General features: G+C 45.1%; 1 protein-coding gene across 1 annotated transcript in view; it reads left to right on the forward strand.

Moving 5' to 3' along the window:
• OSGEPL1 (O-sialoglycoprotein endopeptidase like 1) overlaps nucleotides 1-26,572 on the forward strand; it is a 505,200-nt gene that overhangs the window by 172,805 nt on the left and 305,823 nt on the right. Inside the window, exon 4 of the mRNA XM_044302718.1 lies at nucleotides 1,159-1,363. Within this exon, the coding sequence (XP_044158653.1) occupies nucleotides 1,159-1,363 (205 nt within the window). The remainder of the gene's footprint in view (nucleotides 1-1,158; nucleotides 1,364-26,572) is intronic.

A 26,572-nucleotide genomic window follows, 5' to 3' on the forward strand; every position in this document is an offset into this window, starting at 1 on the left:
ACACTCCAATAGCTCAAGTTGCAGTAATAACCGCAGTTAGTGTGAACTGAGTCCAATAGCAGACATGGTGGTGAGAAGTAGTTATGCAGAGAAGACTGGAGTAAAGGCAGCAGATGATGATGATTGTCAGAGGCAAAATCTGAAGCGTGGTCAGAGGTCAGAAGCTGGTATCAGATAGTAGTACAGAGGGTCAGACAGGCTCAGGGTCAGACAGGTTCAGTAGTCGACGCAGGTGGCAGGCAAACAGAATGGGAGAAGAGGCTGAGTCAAACACTGGAGATCAGAACACAACACCTTTGCTATTACTAATAGTAACTCAACTGTCAGGCAACCTCCTGGAAGAGGAAGCTGCTATTTCACCTTGTAACCTCGCCTATGGGCCATGCTGGGAGACAGGAACGCCCCTACGGAACGCCAGCATGGGATGAGGCACAGAGGCAGCATGGCTGAAGGACGTGTCTGGCAGGTACGTGCCTTCCAAATCTGGTGGAGACAGCAAACAGCAACAGGCAGTGAGGCAGGAAATGCTGGGAATATAAAAGGTGAGACAGTGGGAGGTATGGCAGAAGGCCCAGGCCTAACACCAGAAAACTTGCCCAACAAAAGCCCCATAGAGAATCTGTGGGTTATTGTCAAGAGAGAGATGAAACACCAGACCCAACAATGCAGACGAGCAGAAGGCCACTATCAAAGCAACCTAGGCCTCCATAATACCTCAGCAGTGCCACAGGCTGATCGCCTGCATGCCACACTGCATTGATTCAGTAATTCATGCAAAAGGAGCCCCAAATAAGTATTAAGTGCATATACTAATCAGATTTTTCAATAAGCCAACATTTCTGTATTAATAATTTTTTTTACATTTTTTCTAAAAGAATGATGTTTGGGTTTTCATTAGCTGTAAGCTGTATTCATTAACATAAAAATAAATGTTTGAAATAGATCACTCTGTGTGTAATGCATCTATATGGTATATTTGAATTGAATTAATTAAATAAACTTTTCAATTAATTTCTAATTTGAGGTGCACCTGTGTGTCTACAGTATATATACTGAGTTCAGCAGCAGTGAACCAATAATATATTGTGTGCAACTGTAACTGCAATTCTGTGCAAATCAAAATGCATAGTTACATAGTTGTAATTTTTTTTTCTTTAGGTTGCTAGGAGACTTTCATTGTTCAAGCATGCTGAATGTTCTTCCATGAGTGGTGGACAATCCATAGAGTACTTGGCTCAGTTTGGTAACAAGTGGTTTATCAGACGCCAACCTCCAATGTCACAGTACCAAGACTGCAACTTTTCTTTTGCTGGACTTCGAAACCATTATGATCATATTATTCAAAAACTAGAGAACAATGAAGGTATATTGCAAATACGTGGTTTTATGTTATTGCTAAAATATGGTTGGACATCTTCTTCTATTTGTTCGCATGTAAATCCAATGTACCTCAACAGGGCTGTATTAAGCTTGGCGGAGGCCCTTGATCATAAAATCTAGTGGGGTTCCCTGTCACAATCTCTACTCAATAGGTCACGTCACTGGGGTGAATTATACTAGTGAGCTCATCAAGTTACCACAGAAATTCCCACCCACCTATTCTAGATGACGGAATTATGTTAACTTACTCCCCTAGATTCTAACACCCCAATATTTTCTATCACAATAGCTGCCACCACTTATACTATAAGGCAATAGGGGCCTATACTCAGATATTCTCGCAACCCAAATTTAACACAGTAACACATCTATATGGACCTCAAACCTCTGAAACACTACTGATAACATAATCCCTCTGAAAGAGCAAGTTCTATAAGACCACAAGGAAGGGACATCAATTTTTAAATTTAATACACAATAGTGCAGTGCATTACAAAAGAAAGTCTCAGATAAAAGCTAAAAATATACATACAATAACAATGCAGTGAACCGATAAAGTAAAAGGGATAAAATGCAGAATATTGGCTTAATGAGATGCAGCAGTTATATTACGTCTGTGGGGACAGCTGAAGATATGGGCAGTCACTCCAAACGATGTGGATCCCCAAAATGGCTGACAATTACCTGTTCCCAAACACCCATTTTTATCCCTCCTCAGCTGAGGGGCGGGCTGTGAGGGAACCTCCCTACTTTTGGTCTGGCCTTCTGGGACGTCTGATATTATTCAGGTTTCTGCCCCACCTTCCCAGAAGACTGACTGAGGTGGCAAAATGAATCACGGCGATTCCTCGCTGTATGACAGGGACTGCGGGTACAGGTATGATCCCATAATCTGAGTTGCTTTGTCCCGGTCATACAGACACCAAATGTGATTGAGTTATGAATTCCAGAAGGCCAGATCCTGAATACAGGGAAATGCCTCCTGTCCAGTATGGCTTGCATAGACTCTGCCAGAAGCCCATGTCAGGCTGAACACAATTATTAGGGTTCTGAGGCTGTGGGCGCCATGATGTCAGAGTTATGGCTTCTGATATTATTTCATTTATCTAATGAATGGGTTAGACCACCCACTGGTCTAGCAGCCAACATGTCTAGGGTGGCTGTGCATTTTAATAATCTTCCTCCCAGGTCTTCATTAGGATGCCCAAATGGTTTTTAATGAGCAGGTCTGTGCTAAATGGGGGCTTCCTCTGAGCATGTGGGTTTTTTACCTAGGCTTCAGACGGGCTGGCATCTAGAGGCACCATTGGCATTTGCTTAATAGATCAATTGGCCACTGCTATACAATTAGCTATTGATAATGTAAGTTTAGGAGAATATGAGATCTATCTATCTGTCGGTCTATGTGTCTATTCACCTCAGATTTCGTTACATGCCCCATAATTTAAAATTTTAAGATACTCAGTGGAGTTGTTGTCCTGAGCTGAATACTGCTGAATGTCTGCTGCTGTCACACTTTTCCAGCATCCAAATGCCACTGTTGCATTTTTCTCAACTAGGTGGCAAGTTCTGGCAACCATGGCTTGTCCTCTGTCTACTAACTAACCCTATGTAACATGATTAGAGGCTGAGTAGAATACTAGGGATAACAGTGCTGAATTCAGTCATACTCACTGTTGTCAGGCTTTTTCTTTAACACCACATAAGTAAAACATATGAGGCGGGGGAGACATTGAACCCAAGATTACACCCTAAATAAAGTCACACCTCAGACCAGATGCCAGGAGTCAAACCCACTGACTCCATTTTCATTTATGTTCAGTGGCAACTTGTATTCAGAACTAGATTGTTTTTCCTTGCACCAGTTTGTTAGTGCTCTACCTCACCCCTATATTTTTACTGTTATTGTTTCTGATGAGACCCACCACAGTCATGTCGTCTGTGAACTTGAGCCATGTATTGTTGTGCAGTCATGTGTTAGCAGGGTGAACAGCAGTGGGCTGAGCATGCAGCTCTGGGGTGCTCCTTTGCTCAGCATAACAGACCTAGAGGTGTTTCTTCCAACTCGGACAGTTTGGGACATTCCTGTTAGAAAGTCTAGAAGCCAGTTGCAGATGGTGTTGTTCAGGCCTAGTCCCCCCAGCTTCCGTGGAACAATGAAGTCTATGAATAACATCCAGACGTATGTTTCCGTTTTTTCTAGTTCTGTGAGAGCCAAGTGTAAGGCAGTGGAGATAGCATCGTCCGTGAAGCGGTTTGGGCAGTATGCGAATTGCAGGGGGTCCAGAGAAGAGAGCAGCAGACACTTTAAGTGCTACAAGACTAGCTTCTCAAAACATTTCATGACTGTAGATGTTAGTGCTACAGAGTGGTAGTCATTGAGGCTAGACACCAGACACAGCCACAATGGTGGTAGCCTTGAGGCACGTTGGCACCAAAATGCTACTTAGGGAGATGTCAAAGATGTCTGTGAGGACTTCCGTCAGTTGTTTTTTGCACTTCCTAAGCACCCTGTCTGAGATGATATCAGGGCCAGCAGCCTTTTGTGGATTGCCTCTCCACAGAATCTTTCTCACTTTGGTAGTTGTGTCACGAAAAATCTGATCTTCAAATGCTGGAACAGTTTTTTCTGCTGTCATGTTATTTGTGTAGTGCGTGCTCTGTACTGATGAGGGACAATCACTCCAAAACAGCTGTCTACGAATATGGTACTGGCTTGACTTTAATCCTAAATTACAGTTCAAAGAGTCTTCAGATTTTTTGTACATTTGTTAGGTTGTGGCCTTGTGCTAAAAAACAAATAAAAAACAATGGGACAATGGGAGAAACACTGTTTTTCTCCCATTGATCTACACTCAGTCCCCCTTAATGAGAAAGTGAATACAGAATTTTAGAAATGTTTGCAAATGTATTCAGAAGGAATATTTTAAATTTTGTATGAACTTGAGAATTCAGGCCCTTTGCTGTGGCACTTAAAATTTCGCTCTGGGGCCCTCCTATTTCTCTTTGAGATGTTTCTAAGCCTTGATTAGATTCCAGCTGTGGTAAATTGAGTTGACTGGACATGATTTGGAAAGATACGCTTCTGTCTATAAGAGGTGTCTTATTGGACAATGCATATCAGAGCAAAAACCAAGCCATGAGAAGTATAGAACTGCCTGTAGAGCCCAGAGACATTATGTTGTGGAGACACAGATCTGGAGAAGGGTACATAAAAATTCTGTTGCACCAAAAGTTCCCAAGAGAACCATAGCCTTCATAAGTTTGGAACAATCAGGATTCTTCCTAGAACTGACCACCCTACCAAACTGTGTAATCAGGGGAAAAGGGCATTGGTAAAAGGTGACCAAGAACCCTATGATCCCTCTGGCCGTGCTCCAAAGCTCCTGTGTGCAGAATCAGGAAACTTCTAGAAGGTCAACCATCACTGCAGCCTTCCTTCCAATTTGTGCTTTATGGCAGAGTTTCCCAAAAAATGCATCTCCTCAGTAAAAAACACATGACCCTTGGACTGTGGAAAACAAGATTCCCTGGTCTGAAGAAACATGCTTCAGTTTTAAGTGTCATGTCTAGAGGAAACCAGGCATTGCTCATTACTTGCCCAATAATATCCCTACCTCTGTGATTGTCGGGTTCCCAATTGAAGTGTCTTTATGAGTGCTTAGAGAGCTGACACAGGCACACTGCTGAATCAGATTCTCTCTCCTTTATTCCACACAAGCATACATCTTTATAACTCTACAGATAATCATAGACAAATCTGGCACATTGCCAAGGGGTTGGAAAAAGAAACTAACAATTTGATTGGTTATTCATATAAGGCAATATTTCTGCAACAAAATTCTAATAATGAAAACGTTTCTGCAGCATCTTGTCTCAAAGTTATCATTCTCCAGCAGTACATACCGAAACTCAGAAAACAAAACATAACTTTCTTGAACGTCAAACTCTGATAAGGGAGCTACCTTGGCCTTGTAGCTAGAACATTTGGTAAACTCCCCACATCCTTAAGCTGCCTCAGTAATTTTCCACATGTTAGCTCAAGATGGAGGAAATACTTATACAAAATCATCCCTCACACTTCCCCCATTTTGAGATATCTTGGAACCCAGAGGTACTTCAGTTGGGATAAGCCCAACTGTCAACCGGAGGCCAGATTCCCTCCCAGGTATTGATGCAGTTCCCAAGACCGCTCAATAATCCTGTTAGTTTCTCCTTTTGATACAGAACCTGTTGGTGCACATAAAAATAAGCTTAATCACAGCATATACTACTATTATAATCAACACTACTTGCATTTTTTTGTCTTGCCACCAGGGAGCTTCCAACCACACTGCTATGGGGAGAGGAACTGCAGTGGAGTTATACTTTTGATCATCAGGCCCAGGTCTTCTTTGTGAGACAAACTGCCAACAAGACATATGAATAAGTTCTTTAAAAGTCAAATGGATTGCCAGATAAGGCATAGTTCATAGTTCTTGAACTCATAGGACTGTGAGTACAGATCCAACAGTCTTTAATTTTAATATCAGTGTCATTGAGTCCTCTAAACAGCACTTGGTGGTGTCGGATAAGTGCATTGTCCCAATCATCCTTCAGTTGTTGGTACAGTGCTGTTGTTTCCAGGATTAGGGCAGCCATCAGCAGGAGGATCCTCATCCTTAAGCGTCAGAACTTTCTTGCAGTGAGAAGTGTGTAATTAATTGGGCTTTCCTTCAATCTTTACTGCTGTATGAGTAGTCAACAGGACTTGGAAAAGACATCATAAAGATCACATATGGGATCCAGGCCTTTCCTCACATGTCTTTTTATCACCACCCTGTCTCCTGGTTGGAAGGCTAGAAGGGTAGCAAACACTTGTTTATAGGTGTGCTCAAGCCTCTATGTGAGGGCCCGCATGTAGCTTGTTAGGCTATCATTGTTCATTTGCAACTGTTGTAGAAAATACAATCCTAATCTGGGGACTCCAAACAGAATCTCAAATGGGGACAATCCTGTCTGATTCAATAACTTAAGGGACATCATACCTGCTTACCAGTTCACTGACCAGCTTCTTTGCTGTGTTCTTTGTATTTGCCTTTGCTACTGGGAAGGCTTCCGGCCACCCTGAAAAGAGATCAATACACACAAGGACAAATTCATATACTCCTATCTCAGGCAGTTATATACAGTCTATCTTCAGTCTCTGGAATGGGTAAAGTGGCCTGGGGGTGTGCTTGCTTGGAGTCTTCACCACTTGACCGGGATTTCTCAATGCACAGACCATACATCCTGTAGAAAATCCTGGAGCAATCCACCCTGCATTAACCACACTTACCATGGCACTTTTTGATAGATGAGTGGGCCGCGGGCCTCCTGAGCCATAGCTGGGTATATAGGGCGTGGTAGACAAATTTTGTTCTTTTTTCTCCAAATTTCATGTTCATCAGGTTATTTTTCCTCAGGAGCGGCTTGTTCCAGCATTTTTTGAAATGTACTTACTGAAATGTCCTCAGGTCTCAAGGCTCTCTCCGGGGTGGCATCAGAATTTAGTGGCTGGAGTGCAGCTTGTTTGACTGCTTTGTCTGTTTGATCATTGTGTTTTGCTTCCACCGTGGTACATATTGTATGAGCCTTTAATTTAATTATAGCAACCTCCTCTGTTAATAACAGAGTTCACCAGTTCGAGTACAGGTTATTTATTTTTAATTGGCTGGCCTGCTGATGCTGGAAAGTCTCTAGCCTGCCATATGGGTCCATAGTCATGTGCAATACCAAAAGCATACCTTGAGTCCGTGTAGATGTTCACCTTCTTCCCCTTGGCCAATTTCCACGCCTTAGTGAGTGCCTTGAGCTCCGCCTCTTGCGCTGACATGTGAGGTGGGAGTGGTTCAGCTATCCCTACCTCATGCTGTGTGACCACAGCATATCCAGAGTGGAACCAACCAGCCGCTCCTGAAGCAGCCCCCTCTCCCTGCTCTCAGTGGTTTTCTCATGCTGGAAGTATCACATTGCGTACTACCACTCGGATCGTCTTGAACACAGGGAGGGCTGGGCAGGGAGAGCTGACCCACCCAATTCAAGCAGGCTTTGTATGCAGTGTGCACAGAAAATACCGGTACATCACTTGCCGTGATTGGCTGGTTGTTGTATACTGGGTTGGATTGGCGATTCTGAGGGAAGGCAGGGGAAAGCAGGAGCATCTGCACTTCAGCCAATTCTAATGTTGGAACGGCGGATCTCTAATTAAGTTTGGTGTGCATCTTATCTGTGGTCACATGTATCTGCTCCCCAGTCTTTCTGGGGAGCAGATACATGTGGTGGTGAATACAGTACAGCACCAGTATCTGTACTGGTTCATACAGTACAGCGCTAGTACAGTATACAAATAGCTAACAGTCAAGACCCCATCATGGCTCTATCAGCAAAAAGAAAGAAATATGAAGCCAGTTTCAAACTTAAAGTTGTGGACCATAACAACTGCACTGCTGCAAGACAATAGATGGTTCTAGACTGGAAACCAAATTAGAAAGCATTACAGAGTATGCCAAAGGGTAAGTGGCATTAAGAAGAGGCACCCCACAGTCGCCAGAACTCGAAAAACATGTAGCAGACATGGTGAATGAGCATCGCCAAAACTGTTATGTAGTGACGCAAAATAAAATACGTTTGTTTGCACTTCAGTGGGCCAAATCTAACCCAGATCACAGCAACAGATTTAAGGCCACTGTATCCTGGTGTACTAGATTCTTGGAAAGGCATAATATGGTACTGAGGCAAAAGACGAAAATTGCAAAACAATTACCTGCAGATCTTGATGGCAAAGTAAATAGCGTTGGAGGGGTAGTCTTATACGGTGAGTATAGCCGAAATCCTATATTTTAACTGAAAAAGTTGGGTGTCGTCTTATACGCCGGAAAATACGGTAGTTGCTTCATAGCAAATTTAATTGTCTTCAGCACATAGGAGCAAATCATCCATGTATTTTCACTTCATTTCGTTTTTATTGAAGTTTTTTTGGTACAACCAAAGTACAGGTACGTACGTATTCAAACAGTGTGAACAATTCAAGTATGATGTCTACAGAGTCGTAATGGGGATACAGACTCATCATTACACAGTACTAGTCATGAATAAGCATAAATCAAACACAACTAGATGGGTTAGTGAATTCTAAGAACAAATAGACCGACACGACATCAGACAAGGGGACGGTAGGGAGGAAAGGATGGGGGGAGGGTACATTCCCTGATGAGGCAATCAAGTTTGCGCATCACGAAATGCGGTTGAAGAGCGAAAGGTTTCCCAAGGGCCCCATATCATCACATATCGCGCGACGTCTACAGGCGTAACACTAATGAGGTCTTCCAGCCTCTGGTACAGAGCGATTTCATCGAACCACTCCTCAGGCGAGGGAGGAGAGACGTTTTTCCAGTGTCTAGGAATCACCGCCTTCGCCGCCTGAACCATGTACTTTAAGAGGGACTTCTTATATGCTGGAACATTTAGGACACTGTCGAACAGCAAGAGGGCTTCCAGGGAATTCTGAATGGGGACACCTGTGACCTCCTTAATCGTTCTGTGAACGAAGTCCCAGAAAGGCCGTAGGCCACTGCAGTTCCACCAAATGTGGATCATCGTGCCTTCCTCCTTGAGGCATCTCCAGCACCGGTCCGACACCGTCGGGAACCATTTGTGGAGCAATGCCGGTACTCTGTACCATCTGGAAATAATTTTGAAACTCGTTTCCTGAGCTTTGGCAGAGATCGTGGATTTGTGTGCTAGAAGGAAGCATCTGTTCCACTGGGCTGGGGTATACTGATTCCCCAAGTCCCGCTCCCAGGCTTGACAATATGGAGGAAGGCACGAGGACCGCTGTTGTATCAGTAGCTTATATACCACGGATACGGGGTGTGGGGTCTCTGATGAAGAAACACACATCCGCTCAAACTCAGTGAGCTTTCTGCCCAGCGTGTGAGTTCTACTTAAAGAGGCATAGAAGTGTTGAAGCTGCAGGTATTCTAAGGAATTACGAGTCAGTGAGGTCTCTAAAATCTGGGACAAGGGCTTAAGAGCGGGACCAGAGACTACATGGTAGAACCTGATCGGTCGGGATCTCGTACCCTGAAGAAAGTGTTTAGGCGAGTGCCCTGGAGGGAATCTAGGGTGATCAGTGACTGGTACCAGGGGGCCTTTGGGATCTATCAGCGAGGTAGGGCGACCGATGGATGCCAAAGTTACAAATGTATTATGGGCAGAGAAGGACAATTGCGATAACGTTGGGCGCGGGGAGCCTACTAGCCATGGGAGGGATGATATCGAACGCGCTGAGGTGTCGTTCGCAATTCGTACCCACGCCTTAGTACTATCAGTTCGCGTCAGATCAAGCAGTCGGGCATAGGCTGCAGAATGGTAGTATAGTCGACAGTCAGGGAGACCCACCCCTCCTTTTTCCTTAGTGCGAGTCATTACTTCCCATTTAATCCGTGGTCGGCCAGGAGCCCATACGAATTGCGTGAAACATCTACGGAGCTGGGACCAGAAAGTAGACGGAATGTGTAGGGGAATAGTCTGCAAAAGATACAGTCGTTTTGTCAAGAGGGTCATCTTTATTATACTAATCCTACCAAACCAAGAGAAGTCTCGCTTAAGCCATCCATCTAAGTCTTTTTGGAACTGGAGGAGTAGAGGTGTAAAGTTCAATTTGTGAAGTCGTGAGAGATCTGCCGTCACTTTAATCCCCAAATATGTTATGCCTCTAGGTGGCCAAGCAAAGGGAAAAGAGGCCTTAAGAGCAGGGGTCAGGTCTTTTGGCAAAGTAACATCTAGGGCCTCTGATTTAGACATATTAATTTTAAAATTGGACCAAGCACTAAAATTAGATATCTCCCGCAGCAAAGATGGCAGAGAGATGCGTGGGTTGGTAATGTAAAGAAGGAGATCGTCAGCAAATGCCGCACACTTATACTCCTGTGATCCTATCTTTATCCCCGTTATATCTGGATTGGCACGTATGGAGGCCAGCAGGTGTTCCATGACCAGGACGTATAGTAAGGGGGACAGCGGACATCCCTGCCGTGTCCCATTGTGAATTGGAAAGGAGGGGGAGAGGGTACCATTCACCTTGACTCTAGCGGTGAGGTGTTGGTATAGTGTCAGGATCCTGGACATGAATATCGGGCCCAGGCCTATATGCAAGAGAGTCTCACGGATGGCGCGCCAGGAAATCCGATCAAAGGCCTTTTCTGCATCAAGGGAGAGCACCATCAGAGGGACCTTTTTAGATCTAGCATAGTGGATGATGTCCAGGGTTTTAAGAGTGTTGTCCCGGGCTTCCCTCCCCGGCATGAATCCTACTTGATCAGTGCAAACCAGGGAAGGCAGATAAGAATTTAGCCTGTTCGCCATTAATTTGGCGAAGATCTTAAGATCAACGTTTAAAAGAGAGATAGGGCGATAGCTAGCACACAAGTGCGGGTCCTTTCCTGGCTTCGGGATGACCGTAATATGCGCCTCCATGGTCTGCGCCGGGAAGGGGAGCCCAGGAGACACCCCATTGAAGACCTGAAGCATAATAGGGGAGAGATTGGAAGAGAAGGCCCTATAGAACCTGGCCGTAAACCCATCAGGACCCGGGCTCTTGCCACTCGGGAGCGACTTGAGTACCGCGTGGAGCTCAGTCTCTGAGAATGGGGCCTCCAAGGTGGCCGAGTCAAGCGCAGAGAGTTTGGGAAGTAACAGAGGTGAGCCAGGAGACCCACCCTCCACTTGAGGGGGTGCTTGGGGCAGATTATAAAGTTTTGAATAGAAGGAGTGGAAAGTAGCCGCAATATCGGTGGTTGTATGAACCAAACGGTCCTGGGTGTTTTTGATAGCGGGAATGTGAGAGGCTGCCACTCGTCCCCTAAGAGCCCTTGCCAACATACGCCCACTTTTGTTCCCGTATTCGTAAAATTTACTCCTACAAATTTGAACCATACGCTTATAGGATATGTCTAAAAGGCGCCTGGCCTCCATACGTGCATTCTGGAGATCGTGAAGGGTTTGCAGGGTAAGCGCCCGCTTGTGGGCAAGCTCCAGAGAAGTGACCTTTTGTAAAGCGAGCTTAAGTGAGTGGGCTTTCTCCTTCTTGAGACGGGAGCCATGTTTAATGAGCACACCTCGAAGAACGCACTTCAAGGCCTCCCACTGGATTGGCAATGGGGTGGAGTCCTCCTTGTGGTCTGACACGAAGTTAGTAATACTACTAGTGAGGTCAGCAGCACATCCCGCATCAAGAAGGAGACTCTCATTTAATCGCCACGACCATTCCTGTTTAGTGAGGAAAGGCAATTTCAGGGAGCAGTATACGGGCGCGTGATCGGACCAGAGAATACTCCCTATTTGTGTGGAGTCAAGCCAGGAAAGGGCTGGTTGCTGAATAAGGATATGGTCAATACGACTGTATGAACCATGGGGGGCAGAATAGAAAGTGTAATCCTTATCAGCCGGGTGTTGGATCCGCCAAGCGTCTCGCAGCTGTAATTGGAGCAGTGCCCGCTTAACTTTTTTAATGGTGGAGTATGTAAGGGAAGCACGTCCAGTTGAGTTGTCTAGGGTCGGGTCAAGCGTCACATTAAGGTCACCACACAAGATAACCGTCCCCCGGAGCAGCGGTATGATGTTATTAATAAGGTTTACGATAAAGGGGGCTTGATTTTGATTCGGGGCATATACATTCAGAAAGGTTAGTTCCCGGCCTCCAATAAGCAATGTAAGGGCTAGATATCGGGCATCTGAGTCGGCAGTACACCCCAGCACTTGATGAGGCAGAGACTTGTGGATCGCTATGGCGACTCCTTTAGTCTTATTGACCGCATTATTTGCAAAGTGCCAGGTTGTGTAGTGTCGATGTCGTATATTTGGGGCACTCCCTTCCTTAAAGTGCGTTTCCTGGAAACAAACGACATGTACCTTTTGGCGATGAAAGTGGTGGAGTACCTGGGCTCTTTTCTCTGGGGTGTTGAGGCCCTTCGCATTGAATGACGCAATCTTCAGTGACCCCATTGCTGTGGGGGAAAGGGGTAAGGGAGGTGAAACACAAGGGAGGAACGGGAAGACGACCGACAAAAAACAAAAGGGGAAAAAAAAAACAGTTAAAAGTGAACAAACAGAAATAAACCCTGAAAAGGGAAGGTGAAGGCGACCCTAAGGTCTAAAGAGGCTGTCACTTGGGGCAGGCACCCCAAGGGAAGGTCTCTGCGTATTTGGGGGAAAAAGTGTCAGCCAGACAAGAGCTAACCCCCCACAACACCGGGAGATGCACATAGTAACTTATAGGCACCAGCAAGGTAGGAGCGTAAAGACACTTGGAGAGGATGAGAAAGACAACCATAAGCTAGTAAGCAACAGTGAACAAGCTAAAGCGTCGGTAGACCCGACCAGGTCAAGGAGAGAGTCCCTCAGGTAACAGAGCGAGGCGAGGATCTGCGGCTAGAGTAGCTCAGACCCTTCTGGCGTTTTCCTCTTGAGGTCGGAGTAGCAGAACTGGCCACTTTTTCAGCAGGCGGTGGACGTTGTCGTCCCATCGACTCAGAGGCAGGTGGGAGAAGAGAAGGCCATGGCCCCAGATCAACCGGCGGTAAGTCCAGTTGCTGCAGAAAATGAGGTAGATCTGTAGGGTCTCGCAGGGTTACAACTTGGTCCTTGGGACCCGCAAGTAGTGCAAAAGGGAAGCCCCAACGATAGGGAATACTGCGCTCCTTGAGGAGGTGCAAAAGCGGGCGCAAAGCAGCTCGCTGGGCCAGGGTATAGCGAGATAAGTCCTGTAGCAAGATAAAGGGGACGCCGTCATAGGACAGAGACGACATCTGTCGGGCCTTGAGCAGAATCTGATCCTTTATTGCGTAAAAGTGGACTCTGCAGATGACATCCCTTGGCTTTGAGGGGTCAGGATTAGGAGGTCTCAGTGCCCTGTGGGCCCTATCAATTTCAATGTTGGAGCTTGGCGGACGTCCCAGGAGGTCATTGAAGATTTTCACAATGGTGGGGAGGAGCGCCGAATGTGTGATTGACTCAGGGAGGCCTCTGATCCGAATATTGTTGCGACGACTCCTATTTTCGACGTTGTCTAAGTGATATTGCAGGGCGTGCAGTTGCGCATCATGAGATTGTAGTTTATCCTTCAATACCTGCACATCCGCAGATAGGGAATCATGCTCCTGCTGAACAGTGTCCACCTTTGTATCAATCAAGGCCATCTCAGAGCGAACTTGAGTAAATTCTCTCTTACATTCTTGTAAAATGTTGGCTGCAAAACTAGAGAGGTCTGCTTTGGTGGGCAGCGAGCGCATCAGGTCTGCCATGGTAGGTGGCCGAGAGTCCTCCTCAGATACAGAAGCACCAGATACAGATCTCTGGGGTAATGGTTGTGAGCCCCAAAGGGTCGGTGCTGCAGGGACGACCAGAGACTGCGTGCCTGACGCAGCAGCGCCATCACAACGTGGATGGGATCCATCCCAGGACGAGCCCGTGGACCAGCGTGGGGAGTTTGCTAAGGACGGCTCTGGAGACCGAGGTGAAGGAGACTCCCGCTGCGCGCCTGGGGAAGAGGCCACAGCCTGCGGTGATTTCGGGGTCATCTTTGTAGCCATTCCAGGCTGCCCCCAGTGTGAAATGTCCCCTTGTGGCGAAGAAAGCCCCAGAGAGCTGGCAGGGGCGCCCGACCAGGGGGACCCAGAGGGAGATCCCACTCCTGGGGATGTTAAGGCCGCAGGAAGGGTGAGCGCTTCATGGCCCCGGGCGGCTGGGTGAGGGGATGACTGAGGAGCCCTCTGTAGTGGGGGGAACTCCTCCTCACTGACCTGAAGCATCGGGCAGCAGGGAGACTTCATGGAAACTTCGTGCGGCTCCGGTTCGTCGTCTGCTGTCGGGACACAAGGCTCCTGGAGCAGGTCGGGGCTGTCGCTCAACGCCGGCACAGATGCGGAGCGGGCTCTCCGCCGATCCGGCAAGCGCTCCCTCGGTCCAACCTCCGTTGCTGCAGGTACGAGCGGGATTTCGTCCGGGCCGTCGGCGCCATCTTGAAAGCGCTCAGAGCGCACAGCCATGTCTGGACCCGGCGCTGCAGGCTGCCTGGCGAAGAGCCTGGGAATATCCCCCTGTGAGGATGTCAGGGGGGCCACAGAGCGGGCCCTGGTCTTCTTGGCAATCTTTCCCATCATTAGAGGGTCGCTGGCGAAGGATTAATTCCGGTGCTGTGGAGGAGCTCGCAGCGTGCACGTCCTCACTCCTGCATAGCTAGCCACGCCCCCCATCATCCATGTATTTTAACAGGACCACTATGCCAGGTGGTGCCCAGTTGGTAAGGTCAGATTGTAAAGCCTGTGTATATATAAGAGGCAGCCCTGAATCAACCAGCAGCATTTCCAGCACTTATATCTATGCAGACTGTCATGTTTCCCTCCGGCCACCAGAGGCCACTGTAACTAAACAGGAACCTGAGTTGTGCTGGCCAAAGGCTAAGAGAGTTAAGAAGTTTTTCCCGTTGCTAGGGGCCTTGCTGAGATAACAGGGAGAGATGGACTGCTGAGAGATAACAGTAAAAGACTGTAGCAGCAAGAGGCTATATTAGCTGAGATTCTCCTGACAGCTGTGGAGCTGCACACAGAGGACTTCACTGTGTGTTCCAGAGGAGTGGGACCGTGTGTAGAGACCAGTACAAGCGGATCCTTCCTGCCAGAGTTGGAACTAGGTGGAGATCTGCATCTTTTGTGACCAGAGAGAGACAGCCAAGCAAGCGACCAGACCTGGATCCAGACTGCATCTTATTGTACCCAGGAGAATCTGCAGAACTGTGAGTGGCACCGGTGCTTTCCTGTGATAGGTTATAGAGTCAGGGACTTAGTCAGTGCGCTGTAGAAGCGTCCCCTGGGTAGCAGGGCTAGATAGGAAATTGGTAGCGAGAGTAGCCTGCAAGCTGACTGCTTACTGTTTAGCTCATTCTGTGTATATGCAAAACTCCATTGCCATTGGTATTGATTTATGTTCACCTGTTAATACCATTCCTGTCTTTGTCCCATTGTGCCTCTGGTGCAGTGGTACTGTATTGTTACTCAGGTTTTCCGGGAGTTTCATTTTGCTCCTTAATAAAGTCTGTTTTTGCTTCAGTCTCCTTGTCCGCTGTACTGTACTTGAATCCTGCTTTGCGGTCTCTCCCTCCTCTGACCGCATCATATACATGGTCGGGAAGTTCTGAGCTCCCTGAAGCAGGGCAGTCCAAGTATACTGGTTACCCATAAATGCAAAGGGAAACAGATACTGTCTGTGAAGGTTCTCATTTATCCAGGTCATGGTATATATCTGTAAAGAATAATTGAAGGCAACTGGACGTACTGTAGATTTCTTGAAAAACGTTTCACTCGTTCTTCCAACGAGCTTTCTCAATTCTGAGTGATTGTACAAAAATTCTGGCCGATTGGTACAAACGAGGCGTGAAGGAGGCCATCTACGTTAAAATGGAGAAGCCAAGCTTGAATAGAGGTGGGGGGTTAGACATCTATTGTCTGCCACATACAATGCTGTCTTGACACCTTTTTCTGGGAAGTCTTTATCACCTACTGACTCCAATTAGGATAATGGAATCAACACCTTTGACCCAATGTTGGGTATATATACCAGATGTGGATTCAGTTACATATTTATTCCCAGAATTTTTGTACAATCACTCAGAATTGAGAAAGCTCGTTGGAAGAACGAGTGAAATGTTTTCGAGAAATCTACAGTACGTCCAGTTGTCCTGATTTATTCTTTACAGATAGAAACAGATACTGTCGGGATGCAGCGAGACTCTAAAGAAAGCATTTGCCAGGTCTATCACTGTGAAACACGTAGCAGTGGATGGAACTTGTGACAATAAGGTACCTGACAGGCTGTCCCTTAACTGGTTTCTTCTTTATTGGGAACAGCGTGCTATTAGCGGGAGATACTGTTTTTACCAATACACCAGCCTGAAGAAAAGCATCAATTTGACTGGCCACTGCTATCTCCTGGGCATGACTAAGGGGGTAGTGCTTTACTTTAAAGGGCTGATATCCTGGCTTAAGATGTACTGTAACCGGTGACATGGGGAGTTTCCCTATGTCTGTTTTAGATGTTGGCCAAAAATCCTTCTGCACCACCTCAAGAACAGCTTGGTCTACTAGAGTTAATTCTGACGGTTCAGTCTCAGACAGGGCCAGTGTCGCTATTAAGTAACATAATACTTCTTCTGGGGCCCCAAAATCTACACTGGTAGTGCCATTGGAGTCAACGTGTATATGGGCTCCCAGTGCTTTCAAATCGTCAGTCCCTAAAATTGGTTCTGGAAGGTTTTCTTTAACTAACAATTGGGTAACAACCGTTCTGTCTTTTATCTTAAATTTAACTTGCTCAGATTCACTGACACACAAACTGTTTCTCCTGTAAATCCCACAGCCGGTACATGCCAAGGAGTAAACTGATGTGGCCGCAAGAAACTCTGGTCTACTACTGTTTTGGCTGCCCCCTTGTCAACCAGGAATGGTACTGCCTTTCTGTTTGAGTATACAACAATCTACCTTGTACAACTTCTCCTCTCTATCCCTCAGATTCAACCTCACGAGCTACCTTTATCTATGTATCAATCTCTTCTTCACATCCACGATCCTTTATCCAACCACAATGTTTCCTACTAAATCTTTCCCAGACTTCTAGATTAAGATTCCCATACTTCATCCCTGTCTTCTCCAATACTCTGTGCACATTCTTCAGACCCTCTTTACCTCCCTTTTCCTTCACCAATGTTTTGGCTGTCTTATAACCTTCGGGTATACTGAAATTATTCCCCATTGCTCTTCAACTGTTGTAGAACAACTATAGAAAGTAACAAAATTCAGACGTCTATTTCCCCGCTGTTTCCTCAGCGCTTCCTCACTATTCACCTAGTGTACTCTGTTTCAGAGATTTCCTCTCTATAACGTTCTGCAATTTTCCAAACACAGTAAAGAACAAACAAAACTTATACCGTGACTCCTAAAGCCAGACCAAAAACATCATCAATCAAAGTTACTCATGATCAGAAACTAAACCCAACAATCATGACCCTAAGCATGCAGCCCAGACAACACAGGAGTGGTTCACAGATACGTCTGAGAATGTCCTTGAGTGGCTCAGCCAAAGTGCTGACTTAAATCCAATCAAACGTCTCTGGAGATACCCGGAAATGTTTGTCCTGCAATGGTCCCTATTCAACCTGACAGAGTTTGAGAGAATCCCAGAGAAGAATGGCAAAAATTCCCTAAATCCAGGTGTGCAAACCTTGAGATATCATACCCAAGAAGACTGAAAGCTGTAGTTGCTGCCAAAGGTGTTTCAACTGAGCACTAAGTAAAGGGTCTGAATGCTTATGTCAATGCAATATATAAATTAGCAAAGATTTCGAACATTTAGTTTTCACTTTATTATTATGGGGTATTGAGTGCAGAATAATGGGAATTTTTATTTATTTATTTTAGCTCAACGATGCAACTTAAAATATGGAACAAGGTCTGAAGACTTTAATGTTTGAGTGTTGTAGTGGTTTTAACCCCTTCAGGACCAAGCCAGTTTTGCAATTGTTTCAAACTTTACATGTCATTTTACGTGGTAATAACTGCTTTTACTTATGCAACCAATTTTGAGAATGTTTTCTTGTGGCACATCATACTTCTTATTGATTGTATTTTACCACTTATATGTCTTAGCTTTATTTATTTTTGTATCCAATATTTACACAAAATTTTGAAAAATTAGAAATGTTCCCAGTTGAATTTCTCCTCTTTTAAAACAGATAGTGATACCTGATAAAATATTTGTTATCTAACACTCACCATATGACCAACTTATGTTGACATCATTTGTAAATGTTCATTTTTTGGGGGGGGGGCCATTAGAAGGCTTATAATTTTAACAGCAATTTTTCAAATTTACAAGAAAATTTGCAAAACTGAATTTTCTAAGGACCAGTTCAGTTATGAAGTCACTTTGTGCGGCTAAGATAATAGAAACCACATTATTTTAGAACCTACGCCCCTCTAAGTATTTAAAACTGATTTTACAAACTTTAACCATTTACGTGTTCCACAAGAATAAAAGGAAATGGAAGTAAAATTTCAAAATTTTTTTTTGCAGATTTTCAATTTTAATTAATTTTTGTAATGCAGCAAAACAAACCTCAATATTTATTACCCTGATTCTGTAGTTTACAGAAACTCCCCATGTGTGGTTGTAACTTACAGTATGGGCAGACACAGGGGTGTAATGAGAGCTTCTACCTTACATGCATTTCATGCAATTTAGACACATTTGACTGGAAAAATAAAACATTGCATGTTTCCTGTAAAATGTTGCTTTAGACCCGAGTAAGAGGAGAAAAGGAACCAAATAATTTGTTAAGCATTTTCTCCTGATTATGGCTTCACGCCATATGTGCTTATAAAATGCTGTTTGGGCACACTGTAGGGTTCAGAATAGGAAGGACACCATGTATACAGCACTGGCTTACAACTGCGGAGGTACTTAAAGGGAATCTGTCACCTATTATGACCATATAAAATCGTTAACATAGCAATGTGCAATAAAGTACCTTCTTACCTACATGTGCCTTCTTTCTTTTATTCAACTTTTCATTCTTATTAAAAAGTGATTTTTCTGATATGCAAATGAAGTCTCAAGGTGCACAGAGGGGCGTTATTACTTTGCTCTAGTGCCCAGTAACGCCCCCCTGCAGTGCCCAGCCCGCCTCCTAAGAAATAAATGTCCTCCCACATACTTGCCTAACGGCGCCGCCCCCTCCACTACACCATTTAACCGCTTAGTGACCACCCATACGCCTTTTTACGGTGGTCACTAAGGGGCCTTAGGCTGGGCCACTGCGTTTTTACTGCGGCCCAGTCTAAGCGCTGCACGGCTCCCCCGTGCAGCGGGGAGCGCGGACCGGGCTCTAACAGCCCTGACCGTCAGAAGTGCCGATCCGGGCTGTTTAACCCTTTACATGCCGGGCGCAATGGGCCCACTTCATGTAAAGTGGTGACAGAGGGAGCGGACTCCCTCTGTCTCCCATCAGCACCCCGAAAATAAGATTGCTGGGTGCTGATGTGTTGGGAAGCTTACCTTGCTTCCGTTCAGGGCCCCGAGCCTGTCTGCAGTTCTCTCCAGCAGGCTGTGCCTCTGTGGCGCAGCCTGCTGGTCAATCTTTGAATAGCATTGCTATTGAAATTTAATGCATTATAGAGATAATGCATTACATTTTAAAAGCAATCAAAATACAGTATATTATAGTCCCCTTGTGGGACTTTTAAGTAGTAAATTTTTTATTTTTTAAAATACACATTTAATAACCGCCTTCGGACCGCCTAACGCAGGATCGCATTCCGGAGGCGGCTCACTCAGGCACAGTCATGCATCTATGCGTCATCTTGCGAGACGCGAGATGACGCTCACAGCCGGCCCACGCATGCGCATTGCGGGCCGGCAGAAGTTTCAAGACAATTTTGTCATCAGCCTGCCAGCCAACGATCGTCGCTGGCAGGCTGATGATTTTAAAAAAAACAAATCAGAAGCCATCTAACACATTATATTTATAAATATAATGTGTTAAATGGCTGCTGTGCTCCTCTGCTGGTCCTTTTCGTCGGTTGGTTCAGACAGAGGAGCACAGTTCACAGTGAGTACACACCAACAGTACACTTAGCCCCAGATCACCCCCCATCACCCCAATTAACCCCTTTATCGCCCCTGTCACCTTAGCTCGCTCTCCACCCAAAATGCAGTGTTTGCCCTATCAGGCCTGATCGGTCGCCCACACGTGCGTTCACCCACGCCCGCCCCGCCGCAGTGACAACATTTTTAATTTTTTTTGATAACTGCACAATCACTTTACAAGCGCTGCGGTGTTAAAATAAAAAAATAAAAATCAGTTTTTATATTTTTTATCAATCGCAGCGGCCTCCGGTACTTCGCTAGCCTCCCATTTGTAAGACAGGCTTGCTTTTTTTCTTGGGTAGTCTCAGGGACTACCCCTAAATTTAGTAGTCCAAATGGCAAATAAGGGGTATTCTTCTGAAGAGGCCTACAGGCTTCTGACCCAGTCGGATGAGGAATGGGAACCCTCATCTGACGAATCCAGCGGATCAGAATATGAACCTGTAGAAAGCAGTGGCAGTCTGACCCAAAGTTCAGACAAGGAGGTTGAGGTCCCTGATACCACCAGGCGTACCCGGCCCCGTGTTGCTAGACCACAGGTTGCGCAGGATCCGCTTCAAGGGCAGCAGAGTGGGGCTCACGCTGTCGGATTACATGGTGAGGCATACACCAGCAGTGCAGCCCATCCTGGACCTAGTACCAGCACTGCCGTAGAACATGGTGGAGTGGCGAGCACCAGAAGGGCAGTTGAAGCTGGTACGGTGGCACGTGCAGTAGTTCCCCCATTGCAGCCACCGCACAGACAGGCCCATAGAGCCCCTAGAGTCCCTGAGGTGCTGGCAAACCCTGATTGGCAGCCCCCAACTTCAGCCACACCAGTAGTTCCCCCTTTCACCGCCCAGTCTGGAGTTCGGGTTGAGACAGCTCAGATCGGTTCGGCACTGGGATTTTTTGAGCTGTTCTTGACTGCGGAGCTCTTGGACTTAGTCGTGGCAGAAACAAATCGGTATGCCACTCAATTTATAGCCGCCAACCCGGGAAGCTTTTATGTCCAGTCTTTCCAGTGGAAACCCGTCCAAGTTTACGAAATTAAAACTTTTCTGGGCCTTCTCCTCAACCTGGGCCTAACCAAAAAGCATGAATTGCGGTCATATTGGTCCACGAACCCAATTCATCACATGCCCATGTTCTCTGCTGTCATATCCAGGGCACGATTTGAGGCCATCCTGCATTTCCTGCACTTTAGCGACAACAGCACCTCCCATCCCAGAGGCCACCCAGCTTTTGACCGGCTCCACAAAATTCGGCCCCTCATAGACCACCTCAACACCAAATTTGTATACCCCTGAGCAAAACATCTGCGTAGACGAGTCCCTTATACATTTTACCGGGCGCCTTGGCTTCAAACAATACATGCCAAGCAAGCGCACCCGGTATGGGGTCAAATTGTATAAGTTCTGTGAAAGGGACACAGGCTATACCCACAAATTTCGGATCTATAAGGGTAAAGATCAGACCCTGGAGCCGGTCGGTTGCCCTGACTACCTGGGGAGCAGTGGGAAGACAGTCTGGGACTTGCTGTCACCCTTATTTGGCAATGGGTGCCATCTTTATGTGGACAATTTTTACACAAGTGTGCCCCTCTTCAGGCATTTGTTCCTAGAACAGATTGGCTGCTGTGGCACCACGCAACCTAGTCGCCGGGGCTTCCCCCAACGGCTCGTTACCACCCGTCTTGCAAGGGGGGAGAGGGCTGCCTTGTGTAACGAAGAACTGCTTGCGGTGAAATGGAGAGACATGCGTGACGTTTACATGCTCTCCTCCATTCACGCAGACACGACAATACAAATTGAACGAGCAACCAGTGTCATTGAAAAGCCCATCTTGGTCTACGACTATAATTCGCTCATGGGAGGGGTGGACTTCAATGACCAGATGTTGGCTCCTTATTTAGTGTCCCGCCGCACCAGACGCTGGTATAAGAAGGTGTCTGTATATTTGATTCAATTGGCTGTATATAATAGTTTTGTTCTCTACAGTAAGGCTTCCTCAAATTTCAGGAACAAATCATCGAGAACCTCCTGTATCCAGGAGGTTCCGTGGCCCCATCCACCAGTGTAGTGAGCCGTCTACACGAGCGACATTTCCTCAATGTCGTTTCTGGTACCTCAACCCAAGCGTCACCCCGAAAAAGATGTGTCTATTTCTGTCCTGACTGCCCTGACCACCCTGCCCTATGCTTAGGGGAGTTTTTCTGGAAGTACCACTTACAGGTACACTATTAGCATAGGGATTGCATCTCACAGGACAGGCACACAGGGCTATTAGGGCCCTTTCACACAGAGCTGCTGCAAACCTCTCCTTTCACCTGGGACAAAGTGCATAATCTACTTTGCCACATCTCTGGGCGATTTGCGCTTTGCAAAAAAATCACCGATAAGCAAAAAAGTTAATGTTCTGTTCAAAAAGTTAAATAAAGTTTATAAAAGTTAATGTTCCGTTCAAATGTTATTATAATGTTAATAAATGTATTGCGTTACGGCCTGTTTTTTTCTTTTTTTTTACCTTCTAGGTGGACCAACCGATGAACCAGCTGCAGCACTGATGTACGCTGCTGTCAGATTACACAAAAGTCGGTGTATGCGGCGCTGCAAGACTAGATTTCTTCTCTGCAGTAAAATATACGTTTGCCGAGGCTTATGAGCTGAGGGGGCGGTGGTGTTCGTATGCTTTGGCAAACACTTTGTATATATATTAAAAAAAAAAAAATCCCCGCAATGATTTATTCATCCACATTGATTGATGTGAATGGAGAAATCGGGTTTGCCAGGGCATACGAGCTAAGTGGGTATGGATGTTGGGCGGAGCTCCTATGTCCTGGCAGACGCCTTTCCCCTCCTTTATTTTTTTTTTGGGCAGAGATTTTTTCATCCACATTGATCGATGCGAATGAAGAAATCTGTGCCCAGAGGCTGAACGGAAAAAAAAATCTCATTACCCGTAGCTCAATATAAGGAGAATAGCAGAAACTTCTAATGCTGGCCATACATGTAATGATTGCGGAGACCCTCAAATGCCAGGGCAGTACAAACACCCCACAAATGACCCCATTTTGGAAAGAAGACACCCCAAGGTATTCGCTGAGGGGCATATTGAGTCCATGAAAGATTGAAATTTTTGTCCCAAGTTAGCGGAAAGGGAGACTTTGTGAGAAAAAAACTAAAAAATGTCAATTTCCGCTAACTTGTGCCAAAAAAATAAATCTTCTATGAACTCTCTATGCCCCTCATGGAATACCTTGGGGTGTCTTCTTTCCAAAATGGGGTCACATGTGGGGTATTTATACTGCCCTGGCATTTTAGGGGCCCTAAAGCGTGGGAAGAAGTCTGGAATCCAAATGTCAAAAAATGCCCTCCTAAAAGGAATTTGTGCCCCTTTGCTCCCCTAGGCTGCAAAAAAGTGTTACACATGTGGTATCGCCGTACTCAGGAGAAGTTGGGCAATATGTTTTGGGGTGTCTTTTTACATATACCCATGCTGGGTGAGAGAAATATCTGTCAAATGCCAACTTTGTATAAAAAAATTGAAAACATTGTCTTTTAGAGAGATATTTCTCTCACCCAGCATGGGTATATGTAAAAAGACACCCCAAAACACATTGCCCAACTTCTCCTGAGTACGGCGATACCACATGTGTGACACTTTTTTTGCAGCCTAGGTGGGCAAAGGGGCACAAATTCCAAAGAGCACCTTTAGGATTTCACAGGGCATTTTGTACACATTTTGATTTCAAACTATTTCTCACGCATTAGGGCCCCTAAAATGCCAGGGCAGTATAACTACCACACAAGTGACCCCATTTTGGAAAGAAGACACCCCAAGGTATTTTGTGATGGGCATAGTGAGTTCATGGAAGTTTTTATTTTTTTGTCACAAGTTAGTGGAATATGAGACTTTGTAAGAAAAAATAAATAAATCGTTTCCCGCTAACTAACTCACTATGCCCATGAGCGAATCCCTTTGGGTGTCTACTTTCCGAAATGGGGTCATTTGTGGGGTTTTTCTACTGTCTGGGCATTGTAGAACCTCAGGAAACAGGTGCTTAGAAAGTCAGAGCTTATTAAAAATGCGGAAATTCAATTTTTTGTACCATAGTTTGTAAACGCTATAACTTTTACCCAAACCATTTTTTTTTGCCCAAACATATTGTTTTTTAATCAAAGACATGTAGATCAATATATTTAGATAAAAATGTATATAGAAATGTAGTTTTAGTTGTAAAATTTTACAACTGAAAGTGAAAAATGTCATTATTTTTTGCAAAAAAAATCGGTAAATTTCGATTAATAACAAAAAGTTAAAATGTCAGCAGCAATGAAATACCACCAAATGAAAGCTCTATTAGTGAGAAGAAAAGGAGGTAAAATTCATTTGGGTGGTAAGTTGTATGATGAAAGTAGTGTAGTGCAGAATTGTAAAAAGTGGTCTGGTCATTAAGGGTGTTTAAGCTAGGGGAGCTGAGGTGGTTAAACAAAAAAAATTTAATAAAATAAAAAAAATATGCATTTTTTCCATTGAAAATACGCTTTTCAATTAAAAAAATTGCAAAACGAAAATATCCCCCATATGTTTGGTATTGCCGCGTCCGTAATGACCCAGACTACATAAATATTACATAAATTATCCCCTATGATGAACTCCATAAAAAAACACGGAATTTCAAATTTATTATTATTTTCCACCGAAAAAAACGTAATAACAGGCGATCAAAAAGCGAAATTGACTCCAAAGTTGCCCTTACACAGAGTTGCCCTTACACAACTCCATAGAAAAAAAGAAAAAATGTTATGGGTCTTGTGAAGTGGCAATGCAAAATCATTTTTTGTTAATAAAAGTTTTCGGGGGGAAAAAAAAGTTGTAAAACTTAAAAAAAAATTCTAAGTATTTAGTATCACTGTAATCGTACTGATCCAGAGAATAAAGACATTATGTTATTTGTACCGAAAAATGAACACCGTAAAATGTATACAGGTCCTTCTAAAAATTTTTGCATATTGTGATAAAGTTAGTTATTTTCTGTCGTATACTGATAAACATTAGACTTTCATATATTTTAGATTCATTACACACCAACTGAAGTAGTTCAAGCCTTTTATTGTTTTAATATTATGATTTTGGCATACAGCTCATGAAAACCCAAATTTCCTATCTCAAAAAATTAGCATATTTCATTTGACCAATAAAAGAAAAGTGTTTTTAATACAAAAAAAGTCAACCTTCAAATAATTATGTTCAGTTATGCACTCAATACTTGGTCGCGAATCCTTTTGCAGAAATGACTGCTTCAATGCCGGGTGGCATGGAGGCAATCAGCCTGTGGCACTGCGGAGATGTTATGGATGCCCAGGATGCTTCGATAGCGGCCTTAAGCTCATCCAGAGTGTTGGGTCTTGCGTCTCTCAACTTTCTCTTCCCAATATCCCACAGATTCTCTATGGGGTTCAGGTCAGGAGAGTTGGCAGGCCAATTGAGCACAGTAATACCATGGTCAGTAAACCATTTACCAGTGGTTTTGGCACTGTGAGCAGGTGCCAGGTCGTGCTGAAAAATGAAATCTTCATCTCCATAAAGCTTTTCAGCAGATGGAAGCATGAAGTGCTCCAAAATCTCCTGATAGCTAGCTGCATTGACCCTGCCCTTGATAAAACACAGTGGACCGACACCAGCAGCTGACATGGCACCCCAGACCATCACTGACTGTGGGTACTTGACACTGGACTTCAGGCATTTTGGCATTTCCCTCTCCCCAGTCTTCCTCCAGACTCGGGCACCTTGATTTCCGAATGACATGCAAAATTTGCTTTCATCCGAAAAAAGCACTTTGGACCACTGAGCAACAGTCCAGTGCTGCTTCTCTGTAGCCCAGGTCAGGCGCTTCTGCCGCTGTTTCTGGTTCAAAAGTGGCTTGACCTGGGGAATGCGGCACCTGTAGCCCATTTCCTGCACACGTCTGTACACGGTGGCTCTGGATGTTTCTCCTCCAGACTCAGTCCACTGCTTCCGCAGGTCCCCCAAGGTCTGGAATCGGTCCTTCTCCACAATCTTCCTCAGGGTCCGGTCACCTCTTCTCGTTGTGCAGCGTTTTCTGCCACACTTTTTCCTTCCCACAGACTTCCCACTGAGGTGCCTTGATACAGCACTCTGGGAACAGCCTATTCGTTCAGAAATTTCTTTGTGTCTTACCCTCTTGCATGAGGGTGTCAATGATGGCCTTCTGGACAGCAGTCAGGTCGCCAGTCTTACCCATGATTGCGGTTTTGAGTAATTAACCAGGCTGGGGGTTTATAAACGCCTCAGGAATCTTTTGCAGGTGTTTAGAGTTAATTAGTTGATTCAGATGATTAGGTTAATAGCTCGTTTAGAGAACCTTTTCATGATATGCTAATTTTTTTAGATAGGAATTTTGGGTTTTCATGAGCTGTATGCCAAAATCATCAATATTAAAACAATAAAAGGCTTGAACTACTTCAGTTGG

The sequence above is a fragment of the Bufo gargarizans genome, chromosome 8 (genome assembly GCF_014858855.1).
Source record: "Bufo gargarizans isolate SCDJY-AF-19 chromosome 8, ASM1485885v1, whole genome shotgun sequence".
NCBI lineage: Eukaryota > Metazoa > Chordata > Amphibia > Anura > Bufonidae > Bufo > Bufo gargarizans.